Below are 26,116 nucleotides of genomic sequence, written 5' to 3'. Positions count from 1 at the left end.
CATAGATAATTAATTAAGGCCTTTTCTGGAAACAAAAAGTATAGTAGAAATTCTGTTGCTTACTTTTTCCTAGGATGTTGATGCTACAAACCCAAATTATGAAATTATGTGTATGATAAGAGATTTCAGGGGAAGTTTGGATTATAGACCACTCACAACTGCAGATCCTGTAAGTATGCCGGCAACATGGAAATGTGTTATGCTTTTGTGTTTTTGCTGTGTGTTTTCATCTTTTTGTCTGTGTATACTTCTGTCTGTTAATGCAAAAAATAGGTATTTTAGTATATTTTAGTATTTAGTATAACATGGGCTTATTTTTCCAGTAATTTGTTAATACTGAAATGAGTAGGTTTTGGAAGTCCTACTTTACTAAACTGTTATTAAATTATTTAAGTATTTTTTTAACTATTAAATAATGCCAATTTGTACTACGTAGTCACTCAGTCTTTGTATGGTAAATTTTCCTGGGATACTAAGGGAAGTGCACACAAAGCCATGAAACTTATTTGAAGAACTCTCTACAACATAATGATTTTTGAAGGTGATGTAGTCTTTCAGTTTGCAGACAAGTCAGAGCAGTGGAATCCTTAGATTCCACAAGACTCTAAGACTCAAGACTCAAATTCTATGGAAATCAGAGAATGTGATGGGTCCTGTCAATAGCATATTTACCTTTTTAAAGCTGGACTTGCTTACATAGTCCAATAGTACCTGTTGATCTATTGGATTAGATCACTCTCTGTGGGGAGTTCTGTTAATGTATGAATCTCTCTTTTGGGTTTTTGGCTACTGTGCAGGCACAAGGGGTTTTCACATGTTCAGATGACTCACTGTCTTGAATATTTCTCTTTGTTTAAATGATTAACCAATCATTTAATGTGAAAAGAGAAGCCAAATAAAGTTAAATATTTTGTAACTGGAATTGGGATATAGGTCACTGAAAGACTTTCCTTTGCAGATTGATGAGCACAGGATTTGTGTTTGTGTACGAAAACGACCACTCAATAAAAAAGGTATGATTGTTGAAGATTTTGTTAATTTGTTTATCTCAAAAGCTGCTTCTGATAGTAACATTATTTGTGTTAAACAGCTCTAGAAGTACTTATCAAAGGTGAAGCTCTTATATTAGACAATATGTGTGATTAACCTAGAAAATTCATAGACTTGTCATAACCTGGGGAGAAAAGTAGTTTACCTGCCACAGTTTTATGTATTAGGAGCTGAGGCACAGAGTGTAGTTTTTTCCTAAGGTCATCTAGGATGTATTTAGTTGATCTGGAAATTAATTCTGCTGTAATCTCTTCACTATTCTTACATTATATTAGGATCACTTACTTTGAAGTATGCTTCAAGGATCACTTATTTTGAAGTATCCTTCAACTGATCTCCTGAGCAGAGAGTCACACAGTGAAAACTTTCATATATGTTTTTATATATATACTTTTATATATATTTTATATATATTCCAATTTATCTTGAATCAGGCATCAAGGAAGTATCTTATGACATGGTTGATGCCTGAACTTGTACAAGACATCCTCACAGGGCTAGTGGACTGCAGGCAAACAGAAGACTTGTACACCCTGGCATTGTTGCTCAGGGCTGGTAAAGTTACTCCATATGCCACTAAAACAATGTTAGGTACTGAAAGAACTCCTTAATGTCTATTTTATTTTATGTGATGAGTGTTTGAACTATTTTTCTTACTGCCTGCTCATCAGACTAGAGTGTATTCAAAAAAAAAAAAAAAAAAAACCACCCAAAATCAAACAACAAAAAACTGTTCAGCTTTCAATTCTAGTTAAATAGAAATTTTAAGTTCCTAAGAAGCTCTTTTACTTTCAGTGGGAATTTAGGAACACAAATGCCTACTGGATTGCAGCCTGTCTGACTCCAGTGCTGCAAGATGTTCCTTTCCTTCTCTTTCTCTTATATTCTGTTCAGCTGAAGGGACTCAAAAGAACATCACTCTGACACTAACATGGGATGCCATTTATTGTTTTTGTACTGTCAGAAGTACACATTGAGGATTATCTGAGGCATACCCAAAAGAAAATATGTTCCCTTTCCCATACATACGTTAATACCAGTATATAGTTAGGTTTTGTCTTATTTGTCCCTTTCACATTGCTGAAATTCTATTTTTTCTTTTCATTTTTACTTTTACTGTTGGGAAAAATGTGACTTTCTACCTGTGCTGGAGGTGGACAAAATGAAATCACAATAAATGAAAACAAGTCGTTATGGAACATGAATTGGAATTCAGAAGTATGATTCGATTTTGTGGAAGTTGCATATCTTTGGTATTAGTGGTTGGGAACTATTAAAAAAGTAGATCTGAGGAGTTTGTAGAAATATGAATGTCTAAGTAAAAATGAGCTTGACACTTAAAGCTGTTTTGCATTTTTAAGAATAAACAGGAGTAAAAAAGATGCTAACTAAATAATCTATGAAGGGGATGATAACCTAGAAACAGTCTCATAAAATCATAGAAAAGTATAAAATAATTAAAGATGCTAGACTGTAATATTATAGTTAGAAAAAATAAAATTAATCTGTTTTGTCATCTAAAAAGTGCAGAATTGTCGCCAAAAGCATTAGGTATTCTCAGCATCAATTGTTCTGTGGATTTGCTTCACAGGAAGTAGGTGTTCAGAGTGACACTTTGAGATTTTAGTTCAGTGACGTGTATTTATAATTGTGAAATGTGTGATGAGTTTCAGAGACATTATTCCTAATTTTCATCAGCAAAGAATGTAGATTCTCATACCAAATAGATAGGAGGAAGTAAATGTCTTACTCCAAACAAATTTTTAAGAAAAATCCTCTTCTGACTGGTTAAGCTAAAAGGTTTTTACTGCAAAGAATTGTCCATCATACATATCTTTTTGTCACTGTTCCTTACTTTTTATCTGTGATTGCTGCAGAATAATTGCATTTCATTTTATTGCAGTGCAGTTGAAAAATTCATTGTACATTGACTGGAATGTGCATTTCCATTGGTGTGTAATGCAGTGGTAACCATTGTACTGTTTGATGAGGATGTTAATTCATGAAAAGGTTTCTATCTGGTTATATAAAGTCACATCAAATTATTGAACTGCATGCCTTAAGAAATTTTACATAGAAATACAAGTAAGACACATTAGTGAATCCTGACTATATACACAAATGGTCTTTGTTTTTGTGCATATTATGGATCACTGGGTTCTCCGTTTTGCTGACTCATATACCATACAACAATAAGCAGTAAATTGCAGTGCTGTCCAGTAATTATAATCTAGGTTCTCACTGTTGAAATCACAGTGACAGGAAGGATCATTATAATTTTCAGCTTCTTCTGCTGAAATAATCTTTAGAAAGGATTTTATTTTAGAGAAATTATATATTAAAAATATGTACTGTAGGTTCCAGGAGGAGTGCACAAAGGAAAAAGTCTCTGAGGAATGAAAGCAAAATTTAAAGAAAATACAAAGATAAAATTTTAAAATAAAATGTATTATCCTAAGGAGGTTAATTTCTTTGTGTTTTCCAGTTTGACAGTCTATGCAGTGTAGTACTACCATCTGCTTTCTCCACTAGAAAAGATATTTATAAAAACTCAAAGGATATGGCAGTGAGCTGTAGACTATATAATCACTGAGGAATAAGAACTCAAGTCCAAGAAAAGTGTTTTAGAAGGCATAACAAGTTAAAGTAATAGTGCTGTAATTAATGATCATAGTCTTTAGTCTAAAGAGCTTTTTACCTCTCTTTAATTTCTAGCAATTGTAGGATAGGATGACTAGACTTCCAAAATGAAACCTCTTGCTTAGTAGATTACTATCTAGGCATCAGAAGCCCAAATCCATTGCAGTGTTGTTACTTGGAGGAGCTGTGTTATCTGAGATGTTATGAGAGTGTAAACAATGGGAAAATGTAAAAAATAATGATGTGTTGTTAGTTAAATATATATTTCACTTATTTTATAGAAACTTTAATGAAAGACCTTGATGTAATAACAATTCCTAGTAAAGATGTTGTGATGGTACATGAACCAAAACAAAAGGTGGATTTAACAAGGTACCTAGAAAACCAAACTTTTCGTTTTGATTATGCCTTTGATGACACGGCTCCTAATGAAATGGTTTACAGGTATGTGTATATGCTTTTTTTTGGTGAATCTTTTTCTCATGTTTTTTCCATACTAGTAACTGTTACACTTACATTGGTTTTAGACTTTATTCCTATTCTCTGTGTGACCAGATGGTATATGGCTACCTCCATTCTTTTACCTGTTTACTTCTGTTTTAACTCTTTATGCCTAATTTTTCACCTGCAATGTAATTTCCACCTCTGTTGACCTCATTCCTACTCCCAGTCCTCCTCCAAGCCCTGCTGCATTCCAGGCTCTAGCAAGTATTGCCTGCCTCCTCAGCTTCTGATTACTTGAGCTACGTAATCAGTTCTCCATTTGCTTCTAGGTTATTGTCTTATTAGTGTGTGTGCAGCACCTGAGAAACCTGAGTCATGGCTTTTGGTCATCAGGAAAACTGGTGAAAAAGGAGACCCCATGCACTAAAGAGCTTGCCATCTGAATATAAGATAATTAAGAGATAAATATGAGACAAAAATTAAGAGATATATAAATTAAGATATAATTAAGAGACAAATCAGTACAGGGTGAGAAAAGAGTGAAGCAATCTGGCTGATGTAATGTGGAAGTGTATAGAGTTAAGTTATCTTGCTGAAAATGCCAAATCTTTCTAATTTAAAAACAAACAGCAACAAAGACACATATCCTCTCTTAGACCAAAGATATTTGGATCTCCATTTTGTTCTTTGCTCCTCTGTTTCAGTTCCACTGTTGGTACAGAATAATTCACACAGCATTTTTAAAAGGATGTTTAGAAGTAGCTATTTCCCTTGAACAAGTCACTAAATGAAATACATACAGTAGTGGGCAAGGTTAGTCACTGACATAATATTGATCAGAATCTTAGTATGCATCTAAATAACTATGAAACTTTTTGCAGGAAATGTTGATATTAAAAGGAGTTTGGTGAAGATAGAATTTTTCTTATGCTTGGGAAGTGCTTCCCATAGTCTTAAAAAGTATTGACAGAGAAATATCCTATTTCTTGGTTTTAATCCACAACTAGGAAGTCAAAGTTAGGATCATGCCCTGATTCATAGTGGATAGCAAAAGAACTCTTAAAAGATTGTGAAATAAAAACTTCTATTTTATGCTTGTTAGAGAAGTGGGTGAAAGGAAAATCTTATAAAACTAATACTAACAAATGAGTTGTAAACAACAAAGCTGTGTCCTTAGAGATTTCTGTCTTTGCTGGTTGTCTGCTGGTAGCATCTTTCCTTTCCTTGATACTGAAGAGCTGTGGGAGAGCCAGTTGGTTGATGATGCATGAAGTAATTATCTTGCTTGATAATCCACTCTTCTAATTTCCCTCCTTCCTTTATTTATCTGTGTGAACATGGTATTTAATGTGAGAGGTGGTTTTGGTATACAATGTTGTTGTGTTTTTGTACTTAGTTTTTTCAGAATTTTTGTTAGTTATGTAATACATTAATGGCAAAACAAGAATTGATTATTGTATTCAAACTGAAACAGTAGATCTCTACTCTTTCTCCTTCTCCTTCATATGGCACAATAATGATCATTACTTGAAGGGCAATCTGTTTTAAGGTCTTCTATAATAACAGAAATAAGAGCAAGATAGGTGTCATGTGCTCTCATCAGGGCCTCAGCGTCATACTGAAGGAAAAAATACTGTATCAAGATGCTCCATTTTTCTCCAATATGCTAAATTTATTGTATATCTATGCTGAAAAAATGTTCAGTCCAAGGTAGAAAAGTACTACTCTGTTATTATTACTTCTACTACCATTATTGTTACCATTATTGCTACTGTTATTATTTTGCTTAACCTGTATTTTAAGTATTTTTAATCCACAAACCACAACACAGAGTTGCAAATCTTTGTTACTATTAAAAAACACTCACTAGTTGGAATGGATATGCCATATAAGTTTTAAAGGAGAGCCAGTTCAGGTTTCTGAAACACTAAGATTGCAAATAAAAGTTCTAGTAAAAGTAAGGTTGGGCTCTTTTACAGTAGTCTCATTCGCAGTTGTGTAATCCTTTATGAATACATTTTAAGATATATTTGTATTTTTTCTTACTTGAAAATAGATGCATTTAAGTCCCTTTTTAATAAATCAGCAAAGTAAACAGTTTCAAATTCAGTCAAACAGAAGTAATTGAGTGTGCTTCTAAGGTGGATAGACTTTGTGAAGTCTTTTCAATTTTTATATATAGAAAGAACAAACATCAAAATATGGGAATACCCTGTTGAGACAACAGAAGACATATACTTAGAAAAAACAAAGAAAGAAAGACTAAGGCTGTTCAGGAATCATTTGGTGTATTGATGAAAATTCATGATTCAGCTAGATCTAGATTCTTTACATAACCCTGGGTTGCTGCTGAATTGGCTCAGTCTTGCCCATATTATTTTTGTAAGTGATCTGTGTTTGAAAACAAAATATAAGAAGGTTGTAGCATCTCAGTGTTTCTGTAATTATTTTTTTTTCTTTATTGGTCACTACTAGGTTATTTATGTATAAACAACTGGAAAAAGTTTAGAAAGAATTTTGCAGAGATTCATCTCCATATGTAATCCTCCATTAATTTACCCTTTGCTTTTGGAGTTTATAATGAAAAAATGGTATAAGCAGCTGAAGTAGGAACAATAGTGTGTATCTTAAAATAAAATTAATTATATGAAAAAATAAATGATACTTCAGGTAATACTTTTGACACAGCAGATAACCTCACAGATAAGTAGATTTTTTTCATTCATAAGAGGTTGAGTATCCATTATCTTGAGCCCTTTCTTAATGTGTGCCTGTTCTCAAAAAATCAGATGTGCAATGTTGTTTTGGCCTCTTGTCTTTCAAATTTAATCTTGGAATTTGATTTGGGGAGGAAAAAAAACTACAACAGAAATTTACTATTGACAAAATTCCTATCTGCTCCACTGTCCTGCTTTAGTATCTTCTTATTCTGTCATGTTGAGGGAGCTTCAGACTCTGTTTAGTAAAGTGTGGAGTGTTGGATCATTAAAACAAGGAAATAATTGTTTTAGGATTTAACGAAGGATTGTATTGTTGTAAAACTAATGAGAGAGACCTTGTAGCTTGAGATGGTTTGGAAAATTTGAATACCTTAGAGCTGGTATTACTTCAAAAATTAGAGTATAAATGTCCTTTGACCCGTCAAAATAGAAGATCAATTTTGTCACTTCTGGCCTTAGCATTTTAATTTTTCTTGGGGAAGGGGCATCTTAAAGTACTCCAGTTTTCTAAGTACAGTTTTTTTTGCATTTAAGGTTTACAGCTCGACCCTTAGTGGAAACCATATTTGAAAGGGGAATGGCCACTTGTTTTGCATATGGACAAACAGGCAGTGGGAAAACCCATGTAAGTAGTTTTTCTACAAGTCAGCAGTAATCTTTTTTTTTACATGACACACTTAGATTTGTTCTAATAAATAAGAAATATGTAAACTACAGTTCTGTGACTTTTATGGTGCTTTTCTTTTTTTCTTTTCTTTTTTTTTTCTTTTTTTTTTTTTAATTTAGACTATGGGCGGTGACTTTTCGGGAAAGAACCAAGATTGTTCTAAAGGCATATATGCACTGGCAGGTGAGACTTCATTGATCAGTTGGCTTTGGGCAGACAGTTGAGATCAATACATTTTCTACTCTTTGTCATACAAACGTAACAGTTTACTTACTTTGGATTGCAGTGGAGCTTTGGTAACATCAAAAGTTGTCCCTAGATATGTTTCCTTTACACAGTAATGTAAATATAGACTACTTAACAAAAATGCAATAACAGATTATTTAGGTTTATAATTCTGGGGTCTTCTGCATCTTCCAGTGTAATATGGCAGTTTAGATTGTGTTGTTTTAGGCTTGGTTGACTGACCCTGTCTGTCATTCTTGCAAAATATGAGGTGCTGTAAAATAGACTGTTACACGTTAATGAATCATCATTAAATGAAAAGACATGATGAGATTTCTTTTTATTCTGGAAATGTATTCACAGCTCGAGATGTCTTTTTAATGCTAAAGATGCCAAACTATAAGAAGTTAGAACTTCAAGTATATGCAACATTTTTTGAGATCTACAGTGGTAAGGTAAGTACCTTGTCTTTTTCTGAGAAAGGAGTTTCTCATACACAAAATTTTGAGTTTGTCACATAAAAGATTTTTCCCTCTTTGTATTAAAAGTGTATTTCAAAGAATTCTTTACATTTCCTGTCCAGTCGTGTATTTCCATTGAATGTTTTGCATTATTTGAAATGGAATTTGAAAGAGGAGTGTTTTTAAAGCTCCTCTTTTAACTGTTCTGTTTTCCTCCTTTCCTAAGGTTTTTGACTTGTTGAACAGGAAGACAAAATTAAGAGTGTTAGAAGATGGTAAACAGCAAGTCCAGGTGGTGGGGTTACAGGAGCGAGAAGTCAAATGTGTTGAAGATGTTCTTAAGCTTATTGACGTAGGCAACAGCTGCAGGTATCTTCTATTGCTTACACCAGTTTTTCATAGTACGTTAAAAAATCAGAACAAGATTATTTTGGGGTATCTTTGTAGTGATGCCTTTCCATATGCAAGTGAGTTTTTGATGATGTTGTCTACAAGTAAAGAATCTACCTACATTTTAAATAGACATGTTTAGAATTTTCTCTCCTAGAGAGAAATAACTGATTGTTCAAGAGGATGTGAATTGCATGTATTATGTAAGCAGCTTACTGACTTAAATTCATATAATTCAAAAACTGGAATGCTGCCAGGTTCTTCATCTGTAAAAGGCCTTGATGCATACTGGCAGAGGTTAAGCACAAGTTTTTTTACCTTCTTTTTTTTCCCAAGACTTCAGCTTCATTGTTTTTAAATTTAGCCTTGAGCATGGACTTCTTGATGATCAGATAAAAATGCCATCAACATTTTTTATGTAAGCTCTCTGATAATCTGAAATATACAAAGATCTGATTTTAAAAGGGAAGCAAAACGTTACTTATCTTCCATTCCCATTCAAAGAGATGGAAGAAGAGGCATAATTGTACTATGTATATCCAATTATTAGTGTTCTATGTCTAGTGTCCGCAAGAGTGCTAGACATTCTATCAACGTGTAAGAAAATACAGGAATCTGCCCTGAAAACCTATCATTGTGAGGTTAGTGTTTAACATGTATGATCTTCCACCACTTAATGTCTTTCTCTGCTCGTCTCTTGTTTAAAGGACATCTGGCCAGACATCTGCAAATGCGCACTCATCTCGAAGCCATGCAGTGTTTCAGATTATTCTCAGAAGGAAAGGGAAATTGCATGGTAAATTTTCTCTGATTGATTTGGCTGGCAATGAGAGAGGAGCAGATACTTCGAGTGCAGATAGGCAGACGCGACTGGAAGGTGCAGAAATTAACAAGAGCCTTTTAGCACTCAAGGTAACTGATATGTTTCTATTGCCTTGGAGTAGGTGGAAGCCTACATATAATAGCAATGACAAGTAAAATTAGTGGTTTTGCATACTTTGCTTGTCTACACACTCTATTGATATGACAGGTAAAAACCAATTTATTAATTTTTCCGCTATGTGCATGAGGGAACATTTAGTAAATCCCAAGTAGAAACAATGCAGAAACATTGTGCTGTCAACTTACATGTAGTTTTTGTAAAATAAAACCAAAACACCCCAGCAAAGCCAACCAACCAGCCAACTGAAAAACAAAACAAAACCCCTAAACAAACAAGAAAACATCCCAAAAAAACAAGTTCACTAGAAGTCCCAGTGGTTGAATTTGTAGACATTTCTGATACATACCTGAAATAGGAAGGCAAATTACTTACTTTCGTACTCAAGATAGGAAATACTAACAGATAGTTACTCTTACTCATCTCACTATTTCTTTCTTAAAATAAAAAATAATACTACACTGACAACATATTTACTGCTGTTAATATATTGACTAAAGCAACAGCAGCATGTCCAGAAAAAACTAGCAAATAATTAAACCTTGAAAGGTGAAATCCATTTTTGTCAACCCTTTTTCATAGCAAATTGTCTGATACAGTCACTTTACAGATTTTATACATCCAGTCCAGGACATATAGACAGAGCTAATAAATACTACTTAAATATTCATCTGCTTTTTTTTGTTTGATATTTTAAAGTGATTGAAAGAGGCTCAGTCTAAATAGGGGAAGTAATTTTTTGATTTCAAACTGGAGAAACAAGAGTTTCTTAGAATTTGTCTCTGGTTTGATTAGTTTTGCTTAGGTTTACTACTTTCAGCACCAACACTGGTTTTATGTAAAAAATCTGAACCCCAAGATCTGTGTGGTTACCTTTTTATTCCCACTATAAACTTGGGAGAAGACTGGCATCTGACTAAATAGATCTCACAACAGACCATAAAATTGTGATGTATAATGTGTCATTACAAAATTCTATGGCATGTTGAAAAATTGGAAGGAGCGGTTCTAAAACTTCGGCCTATTCTGCTTTAACATCAAAGTAGGCAATGCAGGAGCCATTGGTTGATGTTACTACTCATTTTCAAATGTAACTGAATAAAGCTATTTTGTTTTGAGGGACTGGTTTGAGGTGGGTTTTTTTTCAGTATTTCTTTTGTACTGGATAGTGCTCATACAATATATTCGGTTAATTTTTATATAAATTGTCTTTCTAATTATAGCAAAATGTTCTGCTGCTGCTGTACTAGTGATTTTCATCCAAATTACTTGGGAAAGAGGGAAATAAAAATAAATGGATGTCTTGCAGAGGTCTAAAAGGTGGTGCAAAACCATAAACGTTTCTCAGTGACATGTATGCCATTTTCCATCTATCCCAAAAACTTTATACAACCTTTTCCATTTGTATTCAGAAGTCATGAAGTTATTTTCAAATACCAATTAAACTAATACATTCTGACAGTGGTTTTTGTTGATAATCCCAGATTTGCTCTTTCTGTCTGGATATCAGTCTTATCTTAGCCTGTTCAGGATTTTGGCACAGGAATTTATTTCTGTAATGTCTCTACATGGGAGTAGTGTTGTCATTTTGTTACCTGGTTTTCAGAGCTGTATTGAAAACTAAATATACTTTAAAACTCTGCTAGAAATTTAGAAGCTGGTGATGTCCTTCAGTGATCTTTTACTAGTAAGGAGATAGTCCAATGCTAATTTTTCCAGTGTAAGCAAACTAAAAATCATTATACTAAATTAAAATATCATTTAAAAGCTTGGTGATTGCCATATTAGTGATTCAATATATGATATGTCTGCAGCTGGTGGATTAGTTGAACTTCTATAGAATTATTCATGTAACACAAAGGCTATTCCATTTTTTAGTGGAGGTAAAAGCGAAGCTCTAATTTGAAATACAATTGAAGTTTGGTTGGCTGTAGAAGTTCTGAGTGTAGATACTTTCAAAGTGCGCCAAGGAAGCCTTGCATCTGAAGAGATGTCAGTTAAGGAAAATGCAGTGTCTGGAATTCACAGGCAAAATATTATGATGACAACAATACAAAAATTTAGAATTAAAATTTCTTTGCATAGAAATAACTTTTTAGACAATATTAGAGCACTGAGTGGACAGAAGTGATGGTTAGATTGGTGTCACTGTTGTACTTAGTTCTGCTGTATCTTCTGTAGTAATTTCATAATACTTACGTCTACACAGTATTGCTCACTGGAAGCCAATCAGTTGCAAATATTAGTGTAGTCCCTTGCTTCTGAGCATGGAAGAGACAATCTTATCCCTGTTCCGTCACATAAAACAGGGAGTGACCTAATTTTTCCAATGTCTTCCAATGCTGAGAAGAGAGCTTGCTTCCGGTAGAGAGCTAGGCCTACTTGGTTAGTAACCTGCGGAAGCTTTCAGAAAGTTGGTTTTCTTCTAAGTTGTAAAGAAAGACAGTGGTAAAATCAGAATAAAAGCCACTACTTTTAACTGGTGCAGTTAACCCATGTCCCTGCCCATGATGCTGCTGCTGCTGGCAGAGGTTGTAGCTCATTCAGGCTTTTGTAGCTGATGATCAGGAATAATAGTAAGCCTGAACATTTCACATCAACACTGTTTAGTTTTGTTGTTGGATACAATAGATGTAAACAATTTGGATGACATTGAAACAGTTTTTAGGCTTCTAATCCTTTTATTCTTTCCTCTCTACTGAGCTTAATGATAAGTGGAAGCCTAATGCTTATTGAATCCAAGCTTTTAGCAGTATGTTTTAATGATATTTTTGGGGGAGTACATCAAATATAAGGCATGTATTTTCTGATTCTGAATTGCATTTTTATTATGTTTATTTAACCCATGATAAAGAATCTCTTTGTTCTTTCAGGAATGCATTAGAGCCTTAGGCCGGAATAAACCTCACACACCTTTTAGAGCAAGTAAACTTACTCAGGTACTAAGAGATTCATTCATTGGAGAAAACTCACGTACCTGTATGGTGAGTTGATTTGGTTAACTGTTCTAACAATTACAAAGAGAGAAGACACTGCAAGTTTAGGCTTTTATGTTTAAAAATTGGTTGCATGATACTAGTAGTGTGTTGGACTTATATTTATTTACTAATTGACATTATATGTGAAGAGGGATTTCAAAAGAGACATTTCTCAATAGTTTAGATTGATTATTAGAAGAAATTTCTTCACTAAAGGAGTTGTCAAGCATTGGAATCAGCTGAGAGATTTGATACACTGCTCCAACATGCTGTTTGAATAAGACATCTTCAACTATGTGGTGCTTTTCAATATGGAATTTGTATAAAATGATGTAGTAAAATCTTGTGATTTTTAAGTTACTAAAGGATTCCTGAAATAAAATACCTGCTATATGTTTTCCACTTGCTTTCTGATTTATGAATCTGTAAGGAGAATATTTGAGTAAAACTCAATGGCTAGTTTCTATACTTCATTTTTATATGACTTTTCCTTTTATTGTTAATAGATATGTTGCAGTTTTAAAAGTTACATCTTTAGGGGTGGAGTATTCTCTCTGTGATTTAACTATGGTTTGGAAACTCTTTGTTTCTTTCAAGTTTGTTCAGAAAAATATTTTGAAAGCTTATAAAATTTGAAACATCATACTATGAACAGTTATGACTAGGATTTGCTTCCTTCAAAAGAAATCCAGATTTTTGCAGTCAGCATAATTTTTTTTTCATTTTATCAGTCATTGCAGTTTTACTGTTCTTGTCTAAATAATTTGAGAAACCATTTAAAGTTTTTTAAGAGTTGCATTGTAGGATAACTAATTGTCATTCGAAAATTGCAGTGTGACTACATAGAATAATTTTTTTTTTAACCAGTGCTGCTCCTTGTCATGTTGCATCCTTCATGTGCTGCAGTCACAGCTGAAGTGGTCAGACATGTCAGCCCTCCAGGGTAGGAGTAGGAACCTGCAGACTTCCATGTCCCAACAGGGCCATTGATTGCACTGTGATGGCTTACAAGCAGCATAGAGATGCTCAAAATAGGAAGAATGATTATTACACATCTTAAAGATGCTCCTGTCCATAAGTAGTTCAGCCTTTTTCATCTTTATTTAGAATTAGGAACAAGAAAGTGAGCAGCAGAGAGTTCTGAGTCCTCCTGTCCTGCCTAGAATTGGCTGGCTGGGGCCTGAGCAGAGCTTATACAGCAAGACTTGTGCAAAAATTTATGTGTCCTGAACAGGGTATTCACACAGACCAAGGCATCTACAGTGGCACTTCCCTAGAGCAGCTGTACCATATGCTTCTTAAAGTGTTGGAGCAGTCTCCTAGTGTTACAGCAGTGGTAGTAAATAGGTAAAGCAAAAGCCACAATGACAAAGCAAAGGAAAACATGGATTTCATTCACCACTTCCAATTGTCAGGATAGTTCAGCTGTCTCCAGGCTGTATCACATGTAGCAATGGCTTGGGAAGCCAAATGCCATCAATCTAAACATCACTGTCTGTGGCATGCTCTGAACATTAAACTGGTGTTATTTGAGTTTGGAAGGGCTTTAGGAAGTTTTAGATTTTTGTTGACTAGCACCCAGAAGAGACATGCGGCAGTGTGATCTCAAATATGTGCTTCTTGTTTTCTTAATTAATTGATGTGTACCAGTATTAGAGGTTTAAACTTAGGTTTGTATGATCACATCCACCACATAGTTTTCCTTTCTCCCCAGAAAGAGAAATTTTTCCTGGGATGACTACCTCTGCTTTTATACAGGAATGTCAGCAGCAGTATGAAAGAGAAGATGAGGATTATTTAATCACTATCAGTTTTAGTCTCCTGAGTCTATGATGGCACAAAAATGTTAGTGTGTAGGATCACAGAGGTGTTTGTTCTGGGTAGAGCCCTTACAACTGCTTAGGGAAAAGAACAGGTGGAAAAATTGGACTGCTGAGAGAAATTAGGAGAAATAATGATTCCACTTTTCCCAGTCAGTTTTAATTTTTGATGATTTTGGGAAATGTGGTGCTATCTTCAGAGTAGTTAATTTAACTGGAAAAAGAAAGACCTTAGATTCCAGATAGGTCTTGTGAAAGCCATCAAATCCTGTTTACAGATAATTCCTAATGAGAAAAAATATATCTCTACTTAGGAAAATAGTTAAACTCAAGCTTATCTTTACTATAACTAAGTTCAGTTTCTGATGTGGCCAAAATCAGCATAGAATCTCCTTGAACAGAAGAGGGTCTCAAAAGATACATAAAAAATAATTTGGTAATTGTTATAGGATATATTAAACTTAGGGCCTATTGAGTTATGTATTTCCTTTTTTTAGGAGTGTATTTTTAAGTTACAATTTCACATTTACACAGCAGATTACCAAGATGGTTGGGGAAATTGTATTTCTGTGAATTCTTGATGTTCATGGTACGGTTAAAAAAATTAAATTGAAGCTTTGACTAGACATCTGTGTCCCTGAGATGTCATTGTATAAGGATAGCTGTACATAGCAGATATTTTTCGTAGAAGATCAGAAATGAAACTGGACATTAAAAATATATATACATTTAAATTTATCTACCCTTTAATCTGTATAAAGTGGTTTGCTAACATGTGGCTTGTTTTCACCAGATTGCTACGATTTCTCCAGGGATGGCATCATGTGAAAACACTCTAAATACATTGAGATATGCAAATAGGTATGAAAAACATTATTTCTTAAAGCTGTACTGGCTGTTGATGACCAACATTTGAAATAATGCTGTTCCATGATGTATGATTATTTTAGCTACTTGAATAATTTAATGGTAGTTGTGTTTCTTAATAAAATCAAAACCAAATTACTGATCCAGGCTCACATTCAATTTAAATTGTCACTTTGTACAACCATTACAAAAGAATCTACTAAAACTGCATCTATGCCATTATTGAGAGATGGATAATGTGTATTGCAAAGTATGTAGGACAGGCTACATTACTTTTGCCCTTTGAAAGGACCATCTCTTGCTTTAGGGGAAGCTGGTGTTCATGACAATTCCCTGGAGTGTTGGCTAAATACCTTTCTATTATGTGATTTTTTTTTTTCCCCATCTCTTTTGTGGAATTGTGTGCAGTTGCCAGTCTGTATTATATATACATATAAAATTTCATGCTTCCCAAATTCAAGCAAATATCTGAGAACCCTAAGTAAAGGCTTAAAAAGGCAGAAAATCCAACAAGCTTTATGATCGCTGTAGAGAAAATAGCACCTCCAAAGGCAGATGCATCACTTGAGACCTGTACTGCTGCAAAAAATTGTTCAACTCTCTCCAGTGAGTGTGAAAGGAGCCCTCAGCTACTGCAGTTCTCCTATGTTTAGAGTCTGTGGAGATGGTGTAATCAATTCCTGTATGTCCCTGCAGCCAGACCTATGCCTCAGAGACAGACACCCCACGCTTTGATGCAAAGGACCAAGGTGGCAGACAGCCTCTGGGAGATCAGAAACCCTGGCTTTGCCAGAAGAGGCTACCATCTGTGGGTCTGTTTGCCCCAGTGAGAGGTCAGGCAGAAGCACAACTGCTTCTACTTGTCAAGGCACAAAGGCCCACTAGGAAGGCTTACTGCCTGCTTCTCTCAGTCTCCAAATGTCCTTGTGTCTAGGTTAATGGAGCTAGGAGTAAACCTGCCTGCTTGGACCAGTCTGTCTCATTTCCTCCTAGAAATAAATGAGGCATCTACTCCTCTGCTTACAGTAACATGATGCAAGACCTCGCACATTCAAGACTTGTTGGGACTTCTACCCTTTATACAACTTAGGTTGCTGAAGTGACTCCATAAAAAGTCACTACAAAACAAATTAAGTACCTCTTCTAGTGTACTAAATAGTTGTACTGAAACTGTTTCCTCCTCTTAGTGTTAAAGTTATATGTTGTTATGGAGTATATACATGTCACTGATATGTTGCTTCATGTGTTTTTTCTAGATTTTTATTTTTTTCTAACAATACATCATTTTCATAGTAGTTAGTTTTAGGTGCTGGACACTAGTGTGTGGGCAGTGACAAAAGGAGGTGACATAGAATTTATGCTTTTGTAGCTGTAGTGATTTGATATTTTTAAAGGAGTCATTTAGTGGAATATTGAATGTAGACCAAATAATATTAAGTATACAAACCAAAATCTGGAATTACTCTTCTCAAAACACTGCTGTTACAGTCTCCTGCAAATTAGCAGCACTGGTTTTGTTCAGTTTTTCCAGTGATCTGAACTGTTTGCAGAGAGTTTAAATATGTCAAAACACTTGTGTTATAAAAATGATTTTGTAGTTAAACAATTAAAGAAGTATGCTAAACAAAGAGTTGTCATTTTAACTGTGTTTATGAGAACATTTTCTTTTAATTTGCCACTGTATTTTGCTGCTGCAGAGTAAAGGAATTTGGAATTAGTCCTTCGGACATTCCCTTCTCACAGGGTAGTGGCAGTCGCTCTGATCTCTCTCCTTCCTATGAGTATGACGACTTTTCTCCTTCAAACACCAGGTCTACTTCATTCTATACATGGAACTTTATTTTTAAGTTTTCTTTTTGGCTATGTAATTTTACAGACAACCTTTCATTAGTCCCCTTGCCTTGAGTCACACATACTTTGTTTTAATTTTGGTTTAGCAGGTGATGGTTCTGCATGATACGCAATCATCTTCCCAGTATTTTGTTTACCCTCCTTAAACATCCACATTCTGTATCCAGGCTTGCTAGTTTCCTTCATACATTAAAAAAAAATAGAAATGGTGATGTCAGCTTTGTACATTTAGTGGACCAAATCTAAAAATTCTGTGTTTAAGAAAATTTGAATATCTGAAAGGGAAAATTTTCTTACATATATAAATATATTTATATATACATATATATATATATGTATGTTATATATGTGTATGTATAACATGTATATATACGTATGTTATTAAAGCTTTTCAGCACTCTGAAGATAAATGAAAAGTATTTTCCATTGTAGTAAATAAAAAAAGAACTTGAAAGAACAGTTTTCCCATTAAAGACATTAAGAGTATATTCTAAAACTTGCCCTTAGACTTTCATGCATCTTTCATAAACTTGCTTTTAAATAGGCTTTTTTTAACAGAATCACAGTCAATCTTTAATCTACTTACATTTTTATTAAAAAACTACTACCATTTTTATTAAAATATTTTCACCTTTGAAATTAATTAAAGGATCTGTTTATTCTCTGAAATGTTTGGTTGCAAATTATAATTTTCTTCAGAATTTCTTGGTTGATTTGCTTATAACAGCTAGTGCAGAGCTGATTGACTAACTTTTTTAAAGTATAACTGTATATGCAGGAAAAGAAAGATTATCAGGTCGAGGGTGCTAGTGACCTTTTCTTTGAAATATCACCCATTGTAATAAGAGTTAATGTTGAGGGGTTTGAAATTTTTGCCCTCCTAAATGGTAACAAATAGTAAGATTTCAACCAGAAAATAAATATTTTGTGCTAGATCTACTTTAATCCACATTCAAGTGATAAAAATGCAAGGGTTCATACCTTTTAGGAATTGGACTAACATCATTTTGTCACTGAAAGTACATTAAATCTGTGAAGCTGACATCATCATCTTCCTTATTAAATAAACTGATTGTGCATAAACCCATAGAGCTTTATTTTTAGTTGTGATTCTTTTGCACAAGAGGTTACTAATTTTCAAGTGAAACATTTTCTGCCCATAGGGTGAAGGAGCTGACAGTTGATCATAATGTCACAGGGGATATCCGTTCCATTATACACCATACTTCCAATCAGATGGATGACTTGGAGACACAGTGGGGTGTGGGAAGCTCTCCTCAGAGGGATGATCTCAAACTGCTTTGTGAACAAAATGTGAGTGATTTACATAATTATGTGGAAAGAGATGATGACATACAGTGGGCAGAACAAATCCAGATCAATAGCCAGTTAGTAAGATCTCAAATACATACAGCATACCTCTTCACCTTTTCTGTTTTGGTATTATGCTCATTTCCATACAAAAGAAACACCAAACCCAAAAATGTTTCTTGAATGGTTTCTTTGTCTTCTTTGCTGACTAGGGTTTTCAATGTCTAGGCAGGCTGTGGTGATGATCTACAGTATGCGTTTTTTCCATGATAGCATCACATTTTTTTAGGCAAAACTCATCTGTCTTATTTAACCATTTCTCATTTTTAGCATTATTTTCCCTGCATGCAACTTCATTTTGACTGAATTTGTCTTTTCCTGCATGTGGAAATCTGGCTACCCATCATTCCTCCTCCTGGTTTTCCTAGGGTGAATCCCCAGTACAGTGTTTAGGAAGACTGCTTACCCCATGATGTTCCCAGTATGTCTCCCTGGGCTGGAGGAGTAGGGACCTGAGAGCTGTCTTCTAAAGGTTATTCTTCCTCATTGCTGATTATCAGCTTTAGTCCTGGTCCTTACATTTCAAAAGGGATTAAATTTCTTATTTGTGAAAATGCCCATGAAAAATAGAAAAGAAAAATCCTTACAGTCCTAACATTTTTCACAAGACTCTTAAATTTTGTCAGTCATCCCTTTGTGATCTCTGTGGTATATCTCACTTTAGTAAATAACGTTTTTTCCAGGACTCTGTTTCATAAGAACATGGTAGTGATTCCTAGAGCTTCCTATTGGATGTTCCTTCCAACCAGATATCCTCTCATATCACTTGTTCATTGCTCACTCATTCATGTTGAATGAATTTAAGCTATACTTAATGCTTTAAATAACATTATAAAAAATATTTTAAAAATATTTCAAAGGCATTGTGTAAGGGACTACAATGTTCTTCCTCATGTTGCTAAACATTAATTACAGCTTACAGTACTTTCTTCTGTTGCTGACTATTCATTTCTAAGGAAGCCATTTTTAGAAGGCTTCAGTTTGTAAATCCATGTATACATTATTTGAATTTATCAGTCACTATGTAGATTTTAGATTTCTCCCTTCACATTTATTTAACTTTTTTCCCCAAAAGTTTAATTTAATTTTGATTTTCTGGAATGTTTTGAATGTAATTGCTGTTCTCTTTTTTTTGAAAGTTTTTTTCCTGTCTGTTGCAGCATGCATAACAGAAAGCCCTGACAGAACACCAAAATCTTCTGTGGGCATTAAAATCTATTAGAAATTATGATTCTTCCCTTGAGACTTCCTCTTTGCATTATTTTAACTTGTTATTTTTATGTGGAATATTTTGATTTCTGGTATTTGCTAGGATTAGTGACTGGAAATTTTTGATGAATATTAATTAAATTTAACTCTGTAAGTACTTTGAATTTATTGCCCCTTCTATTCATTCCTAGAGACTTTCTTAATACTTCTTTTAAGTATTAAATTCTGTTTTTGACAGGTTTTGCCTTCTGCATATTTTTTCCATGTTCTGTGATGAAATGGGTCACATTCAACATTTTTCTGTAGCCGCAGTTCTTTCCATGCTAACAAAGTTAACTGCTGTTTTTAGGAAGAAGAAGTTTCTCCGCAGTTGTTTAGTTTCCATGAAGCTGTGTCACAAATGGTAGAAATGGAAGAGCAAGTAGTAGAAGACCACAGGACTGTCTTCCAGGTAAAAGATGGACCTCCACTTCATTTTATCCTAATTCAGGAATCCAGGTTTTCCCAATGAAAGTGCATACTCTTGAAGATGGAGGAGTATGTGATCTGTAGTCATTTTGTCTGTCAAAGATTCCTAAACTGATTTATTATATTAAACTGATTGTACCAAACAAACAGGAACAGATTCTGTAACACCTGGTCTTTGTCCCCATGATTACAGAGCAGTACATTTCTGTGTTATTCCACAAATTTTGTAAAATTTTCCTTTGCTGGGCTGGTAATTAATGTCTCTGTTGGCACCACTTCTGTTTGGTCATCTCCATCTAAGTATTGTGTCTGAATGTGAGTTTTCTTTTGTGACATCTCCCGCTGAGATCCAGAAGAGAAACATGTATTTCAAACTGCCTATTTGATTCCATGTTACAGATACATAAAAATTTAATTCACTATTAGTCAGGGCTTTTGGAAGGAATACTTCCCATGTAGTGCTGGTCAGTGCTATGGAACCTTTTACACTCACAAAATCATGGCAATAAGTATGAGTTATTTGTTTTCAGAAGGAAATGTGGATTGCTTCTGTTCATAACCTTAAAGCCTTCAGGCAAGCTGTCTGTTTGGCACATCTGTTCCTAGAGAACAGCAGACTATCAAACCTGTAGGGAATACACATTATCTCCTCAGCCTAGGTATCTCACTTAGTGGAACATTGATGTGTGTTTACAATAAAGCAAGATGTTAAATAAAACATCTTACATTGGATGTAGAGATCTAGTTTTTATGGAACATTAGCCCTGAAGTAAAACATACAGAAGTGTGCAAGTCATGTGCCATATGCTGTGGTTATGTCCTAATGCAGCTTCTGGAGAGACAAGCTGCATTAGTTTAAGATGTAATTGCCTCTGTGTATCCATCTGGCCTTCTGCTAGAGATTATTGCTCCTTCTGTCTGTCTCCGGGAGGAAATGTGTTCAAGCCTCAGGTCTCTCTGTTCATGGCATGGCTTGTTAGTTTATGCTGTATGTAGGTGGGCTGCACCGATACAAAGGTCAGCAGCTGTACTAGTCATCTTCTGTCAGCATTCTTCTGAAAGCAGCTGATACAACTTCCTTTCCTAACAAAAATGGCTAAAATACACTAGTGCAACTTACAGTGCTCTGCATGTTCAGGAGTCTTTGTCTTCAATGTATAAAGTTATGTTAGGTGACATGAATCTTACCCCAGTATAAGCTCCATCTCTCCTGAAAGTCAAAAAACAGACAAGGGGTTTGGACTACATTTTCAGTTTCACTTGGGCTCTGGAGTACAGAGGGAAAGACTTGATATGTCAAACCAAGCTTTCTAGTATACCTAGAACTGTCAGCTGCTTTCTTTTTCTTTAACTAAAGCATTTATAATGGACTTAGTTCTTCTGATCACAATTTTGCATGGTTCTATAACACTTATACTCCTGGCTGCATTCTTCTTTGCTACAAGCTTTTTTTCCCCTTCTTATTTTTTGTAATGCTCAGAGTGCAAAGATAAACTCTTTTAATCAACCTTTATTATGTTTAGATAATATACTATGTGTGGATTTAGATCATATAATAGCGAGTTTGAAATAGGTATCCTTTTATACAACTTCTCTCTAAACAGGGCAATTATTATGCTGGCTCCTTGAATGTAATAATGATTTTGTGACTATATAGTGGTAAGCAGCCCATACTTAGAGCCTGACTTCAAAGTTTGACTCTTGTCTAAGGGGAGACAAACATGAGAAAGTTATTTTCCCTAAATTTCTCAGCTTTACAACCATCTAATGTTCCGAATGTTAAGAGAACTGGGTAGCTGGAGTTTGCCTGTGATAATGTGACCACTGAAATTAAAAAAATAATGTAGAAAAAGATGCAGTTTTGCTGCATTAGGAATAATGTTTCAGTTTTGGATTGAAATCTGTCTTATTGAGGTGACTAGGTAGTACAATGTGTCTGGTCACTCTGCAAAAGAGTCTTAATCAGCTATTTGTCTTTACACTTTGCTGATGTAATTTGTTGTATTTTTAAACTTTTTTCTAGGAATCCATTAGATGGTTGGAAGTTGAAAAAGTACTTCTTGAGATGACAGAAGAAGTGGACTATGATGTGGATTCTTACGCTACCCAACTTGAAGCAGTTCTAGATCAAAAAATTGATGTTCTGGCTGAACTTAGAGGTAAGTTGCTTTTAATAATTTCTTTGTACATTATTAGCATATGCTATAGAGACTTGCAGTAAAAACAAGGAAAAAAAGAAAGTGGCTGTATTCTAGGGTCTTTTTTCCCTGCTTATGCTGGCCCTCAATGGAAGGAACATTTATTCTGCAGTCTAAGAACAAGTTCATATCTATGATCTGTTAATCCTAAGATAAAGGAGGAGTCCTTGCTTTAACTCCAGGACGTACAAACTCAGTCTTGCAACTTTTCTTTTTTCCAAAACACTAAAGGAAGGTAAGAAAATCCAAACCAACTATATGAAAAAAAATAGAAGGCCATGCAATGAGGAAAAAGTACTGCTGTTCTGTAGTGTAGCAGGGAGCCTGCTATCATTTTTAAGACTGTGCTTAAGAGTACCATTAGGCTCTGAGTATTTTAGCTATTAGTTTAATTTTTTCTTTCACAGCCTATGTTTGTTGAAAAACAAACTGCAGCTAATTCTTAGTGCCCAAAATTAAGTCTTCCACTTGTCAGTTGGTTATATCCCAGAGATTAATTTTCCTTTTCATTTTTTGTTAACTGTTTCAACTCTGGGATATATACTGCTATACTGACAAAAGCTCAAGGGTGGGTTGGGAGGATGATGGAACAGTTTTCTTGATACATGTTAAAAACCTGTGAGTTAAAATCTCACTTTTTACTCAGTCTGAGTATCTGTTTGGAATACAACAAGCAGATCAGATGTGGCCTGCTTGCCTCTTGAGCATGCCAATTACACTTTTGCTAGGATTTGGAGTTTCCTTTTGTTTTTTATGGATGATGGCTTTTTCTTCAGAAGATGACAATTTGAGACACCAGCAATAAAAAAATGCAGTTTAGGTGACTACCTATTCTTCAGAAACTTAGCAGATACTGTTTTTGAAAAAGCTCCTGGAGGTAAAATGCTAGGAGATCTCACATCTTTACAGCCAGCTTAATATAACTGTAGTTTTACAGGAGGTTACATGTATAAAGTCAAAAATGCTGTCTTGGTATCATCTATGTTGTGCTCATGGCATGTAATGGTCATTGAATTGTTCAGCCTTTACTTCTGTCGCTGTGCAACTGACATATTTTTGCCATCATTTTAGTTTCCTCATTCTTGGGCATATTACTGAGCACAGAAGGGATAGGAGCAGAAAAACAAGGATGCCACACTTCCTTCTTTAGGTTTCTCCCATTCTTACTGAGTTACAATGAAACCAGTGAACAATATATTTAACTATTTACAATGAGTAAGTTCCAAAACTTATTCACAGATGTTTTGCACATTCGTAAGAAAACAGGGGACTAGAATTTACTATTCTGGGTTTTAGAATGTACTAGAAATGGCAGACTGTACTCTAAATATGGCTTTTATGTCCCTAAAAGTGGTTTGGAAGGTGCTGGGAAGGAATAGGATATAGGTATTGTATATCTCCCTAGACTCCCTAAGATAGAACAAGAATGGAAGCGTGAACAGTTCACATGCTGGGAATACAATTGTGCAGTTTAAAAACCTGTCCTGCCTAGAGACGGGTAGTATCCAAGAAGACGCTAAGTTGCTAAGCAACTTGTTTGGATGGTTTTGAACCCAAGTTTAGCTCAATCCCCTTGTAGCGTCAGCTATTTTTGTGGAGGAATGTTCTTTGTTATTTGTTAGGGCTGGGAGGTGGAGGATCAGCGCTTAGTTTCAAGATCTGTTGAGCACAGGAGCATCAGTACTCATTCTTCTGTTTTTTCCTTAAAGACAAAGTGAAATCTTTCCGGGCAGCTCTACAAGAAGAGGAACAGGCCAGTAAACAGATCAACCCGAAAAGACCACGTGCCCTTTGAAAAGGGCCTCTGCTGCTAAAGGAATTAATGAACCTGTACTGCTGTAGCACACACTTGTTACAAAACCTAGTGACCGAGAGAACTCAACTACTTGAAAGAATCAAAATGTTAGAAATGTTTGTGGAAATCTCCTATTTCTTATTCACCTGAATGACATTTTCAGTTTTATGTGAAGTGGTCCTGATGTCTACAAAATGCTTCTAGACCAGACAGCACAACCTGCAGGGTTCAGATCTGTGAAGCATTTTGTTTAAAATACTTCATTTGTTCAAATAGTGAAATGTTTGGAAATACTTGCCATATTTTTAATAAAGTAAAACTGTGGCCATTAAAAAGTCACAGCACTTCCTTCTGACCATGTTCAGTTTTATGACTGAGACCAGCTGTGCAGTTTAAAACTGTGGCGTGCATGCACACCTCACTACTGGTTTTACATAACTTCTCTTCCACAAACAGCTGTGCTTAACTCTTCCCATCTGTGCCTTGATGAAGGCTACTTAACCCTAAATATCCTCCTTCTTCTGAAGCACAGCCTTAAAAAATACATTCCTTATTTGTCAATATAAATTACTTTAGTGTGTGTGTGTTTCAAGAAGACTTATTTTTTGGTGGATAGTTTCATTTCACAGGATGTGCCATATCATTTTAAGAGGAACCGCAGGCTGTTAAGAGTGGATGAACAGCTGGACATTCCATTTTTCATGTGAAAATCTGGAATCTTGATTTATTTGAATACCATTAAGAACAGTTATATAATTTTAACATCTTATCTGTTACAATTAAAAAAAAACCAAAAAAAAACAACAAATCAACAAAAATCCACAAAAATATAAATTAGTTGATGTATATTAAAGGCTAATGTTTTATGTACTGAGGAGAGTTGTATCTTAGGATAATGCAGACAATATGATATGTGGTATGGTGTGATAATGCTATGTATGGATAAATTAACTATCAAAATTTGGGGATAAACATGTCCATACTGGCCTTTCACATGCTGTTTTAAAAACTTGGATTTTGATGCATGATAAAGTTACATGTACATTAACCGTAGTTTGCAGGTAGCTTGAGTAGTTCTGTTGCTTTAAGAAGTAGCTAATACCTATTTTTCCCTTTGTACAGTGCCAGCAGCTGAAAAGTGGGGTGAAATTGCATCATTTGACGATTTTGCACAATACCTCTACCTAGTGCTAATAGAAATCCCACAAATACCTGAATTCTCACAAATGGCGCCATGTGTATCAGCACTTTTTAGATGGTGGCACTCGATATATTTTTGGAAGTCAGTATGCAAAAAAGATTGACCTTTCATGTAAGAACTGTAGATCTCTCTAGTTCTCCCTCTTTCCAGGAGTTTGTATCAGCAGACTATCCCTTGGAAATGTTTAAAAACTACTTTTGGAATACAAGCTTGTTTGTTTGTGCAGGCTGGCGGGGGGGATATAAAGGGAAGGCAATGAAAAGACAGTTAAATGAGCCAGAACTTCTTGTAGTGTTTAATGTTTGTATCTCCCATAGACAGGTAGGCTATGGGAAGCTCTTGTCGCATAATGGTTAAAAATAAAAAATCCTCTTGTGTGTAAACATGAAAACTGAAACAATGTAGATTTTACATAATGTGTTTAATAAATTAAGCTATTAAATGAAGTACATCTGAGAATTTCTGTTATGCTTTGGGAAGGGCTTCAATTTTTAAGTACATCAGTTACATTTTTCAAAAGGCCTCTGATTTTGGAATAAAGCCAACTCTTCTATACAAGTTCATTATATAGAAGGAAGTTCCCCAGACCACTCTTCTGTCTTTAGTTTTGCAGCAGATCTTAAAAAAAATCACACCCCTTTCTGAACATTTTTTGAAGATCACTCATCAGAGCTAAAAGAAAAAAACCAATGGAACAGAAGGCAATAGCTTCTGTTAGCAGGTGATAGTACAGGTTTTCTCAGAAGCTGCTCTAGACAATTCTTACTTTCTGAAAAGCTTCTGAAAACTGAGGCATCCCACAGGAGTAACAGTGGCTTCCA

The 26,116-nt window shown here is 34.9% G+C and overlaps 1 protein-coding gene across 6 annotated transcripts in view; it reads left to right on the top strand.

The window, feature by feature from the left end:
* The window catches only part of KIF2A (kinesin family member 2A), a 54,544-nt gene extending 28,800 nt beyond the window's left edge, over positions 1 to 25,744 (top strand). For 3 of the 6 annotated variants that reach the window (XM_021534359.2, XM_021534356.2, XM_021534360.3), the window contains exons 7-21: positions 74 to 169; positions 959 to 1,013; positions 3,972 to 4,134; positions 7,389 to 7,479; positions 7,641 to 7,704; positions 8,110 to 8,201; positions 8,434 to 8,576; positions 9,305 to 9,509; positions 12,411 to 12,521; positions 15,129 to 15,196; positions 16,900 to 17,013; positions 18,217 to 18,367; positions 19,983 to 20,084; positions 22,125 to 22,260; positions 24,009 to 25,744. In XM_021534359.2, coding sequence (XP_021390034.1) covers positions 74 to 169; positions 959 to 1,013; positions 3,972 to 4,134; positions 7,389 to 7,479; positions 7,641 to 7,704; positions 8,110 to 8,201; positions 8,434 to 8,576; positions 9,305 to 9,509; positions 12,411 to 12,521; positions 15,129 to 15,196; positions 16,900 to 17,013; positions 18,217 to 18,367; positions 19,983 to 20,084; positions 22,125 to 22,260; positions 24,009 to 24,094 — 1,677 coding nt within the window. In that variant the 3' untranslated portion in view covers positions 24,095 to 25,744. The remainder of the gene's footprint in view (positions 1 to 73; positions 170 to 958; positions 1,014 to 3,971; positions 4,135 to 7,388; positions 7,480 to 7,640; positions 7,705 to 8,109; positions 8,202 to 8,433; positions 8,577 to 9,304; positions 9,510 to 12,410; positions 12,522 to 15,128; positions 15,197 to 16,899; positions 17,014 to 18,216; positions 18,368 to 19,982; positions 20,085 to 22,124; positions 22,261 to 24,008) is intronic. The other 3 variants (XM_021534362.2, XM_021534361.2, XM_021534358.2) reach the window with 2 other exon arrangements.
* The last annotated feature ends 372 nt before the right edge of the window (positions 25,745 to 26,116 follow it).

Source organism: Lonchura striata, chromosome Z, assembly GCF_046129695.1.
Source record: "Lonchura striata isolate bLonStr1 chromosome Z, bLonStr1.mat, whole genome shotgun sequence".
Taxonomy (NCBI): Eukaryota; Metazoa; Chordata; class Aves; order Passeriformes; family Estrildidae; genus Lonchura; species Lonchura striata.
The sequence above is the reverse complement of the archived record's forward strand: the minus strand, read 5'-3'. Positions and strand labels throughout refer to the sequence as shown.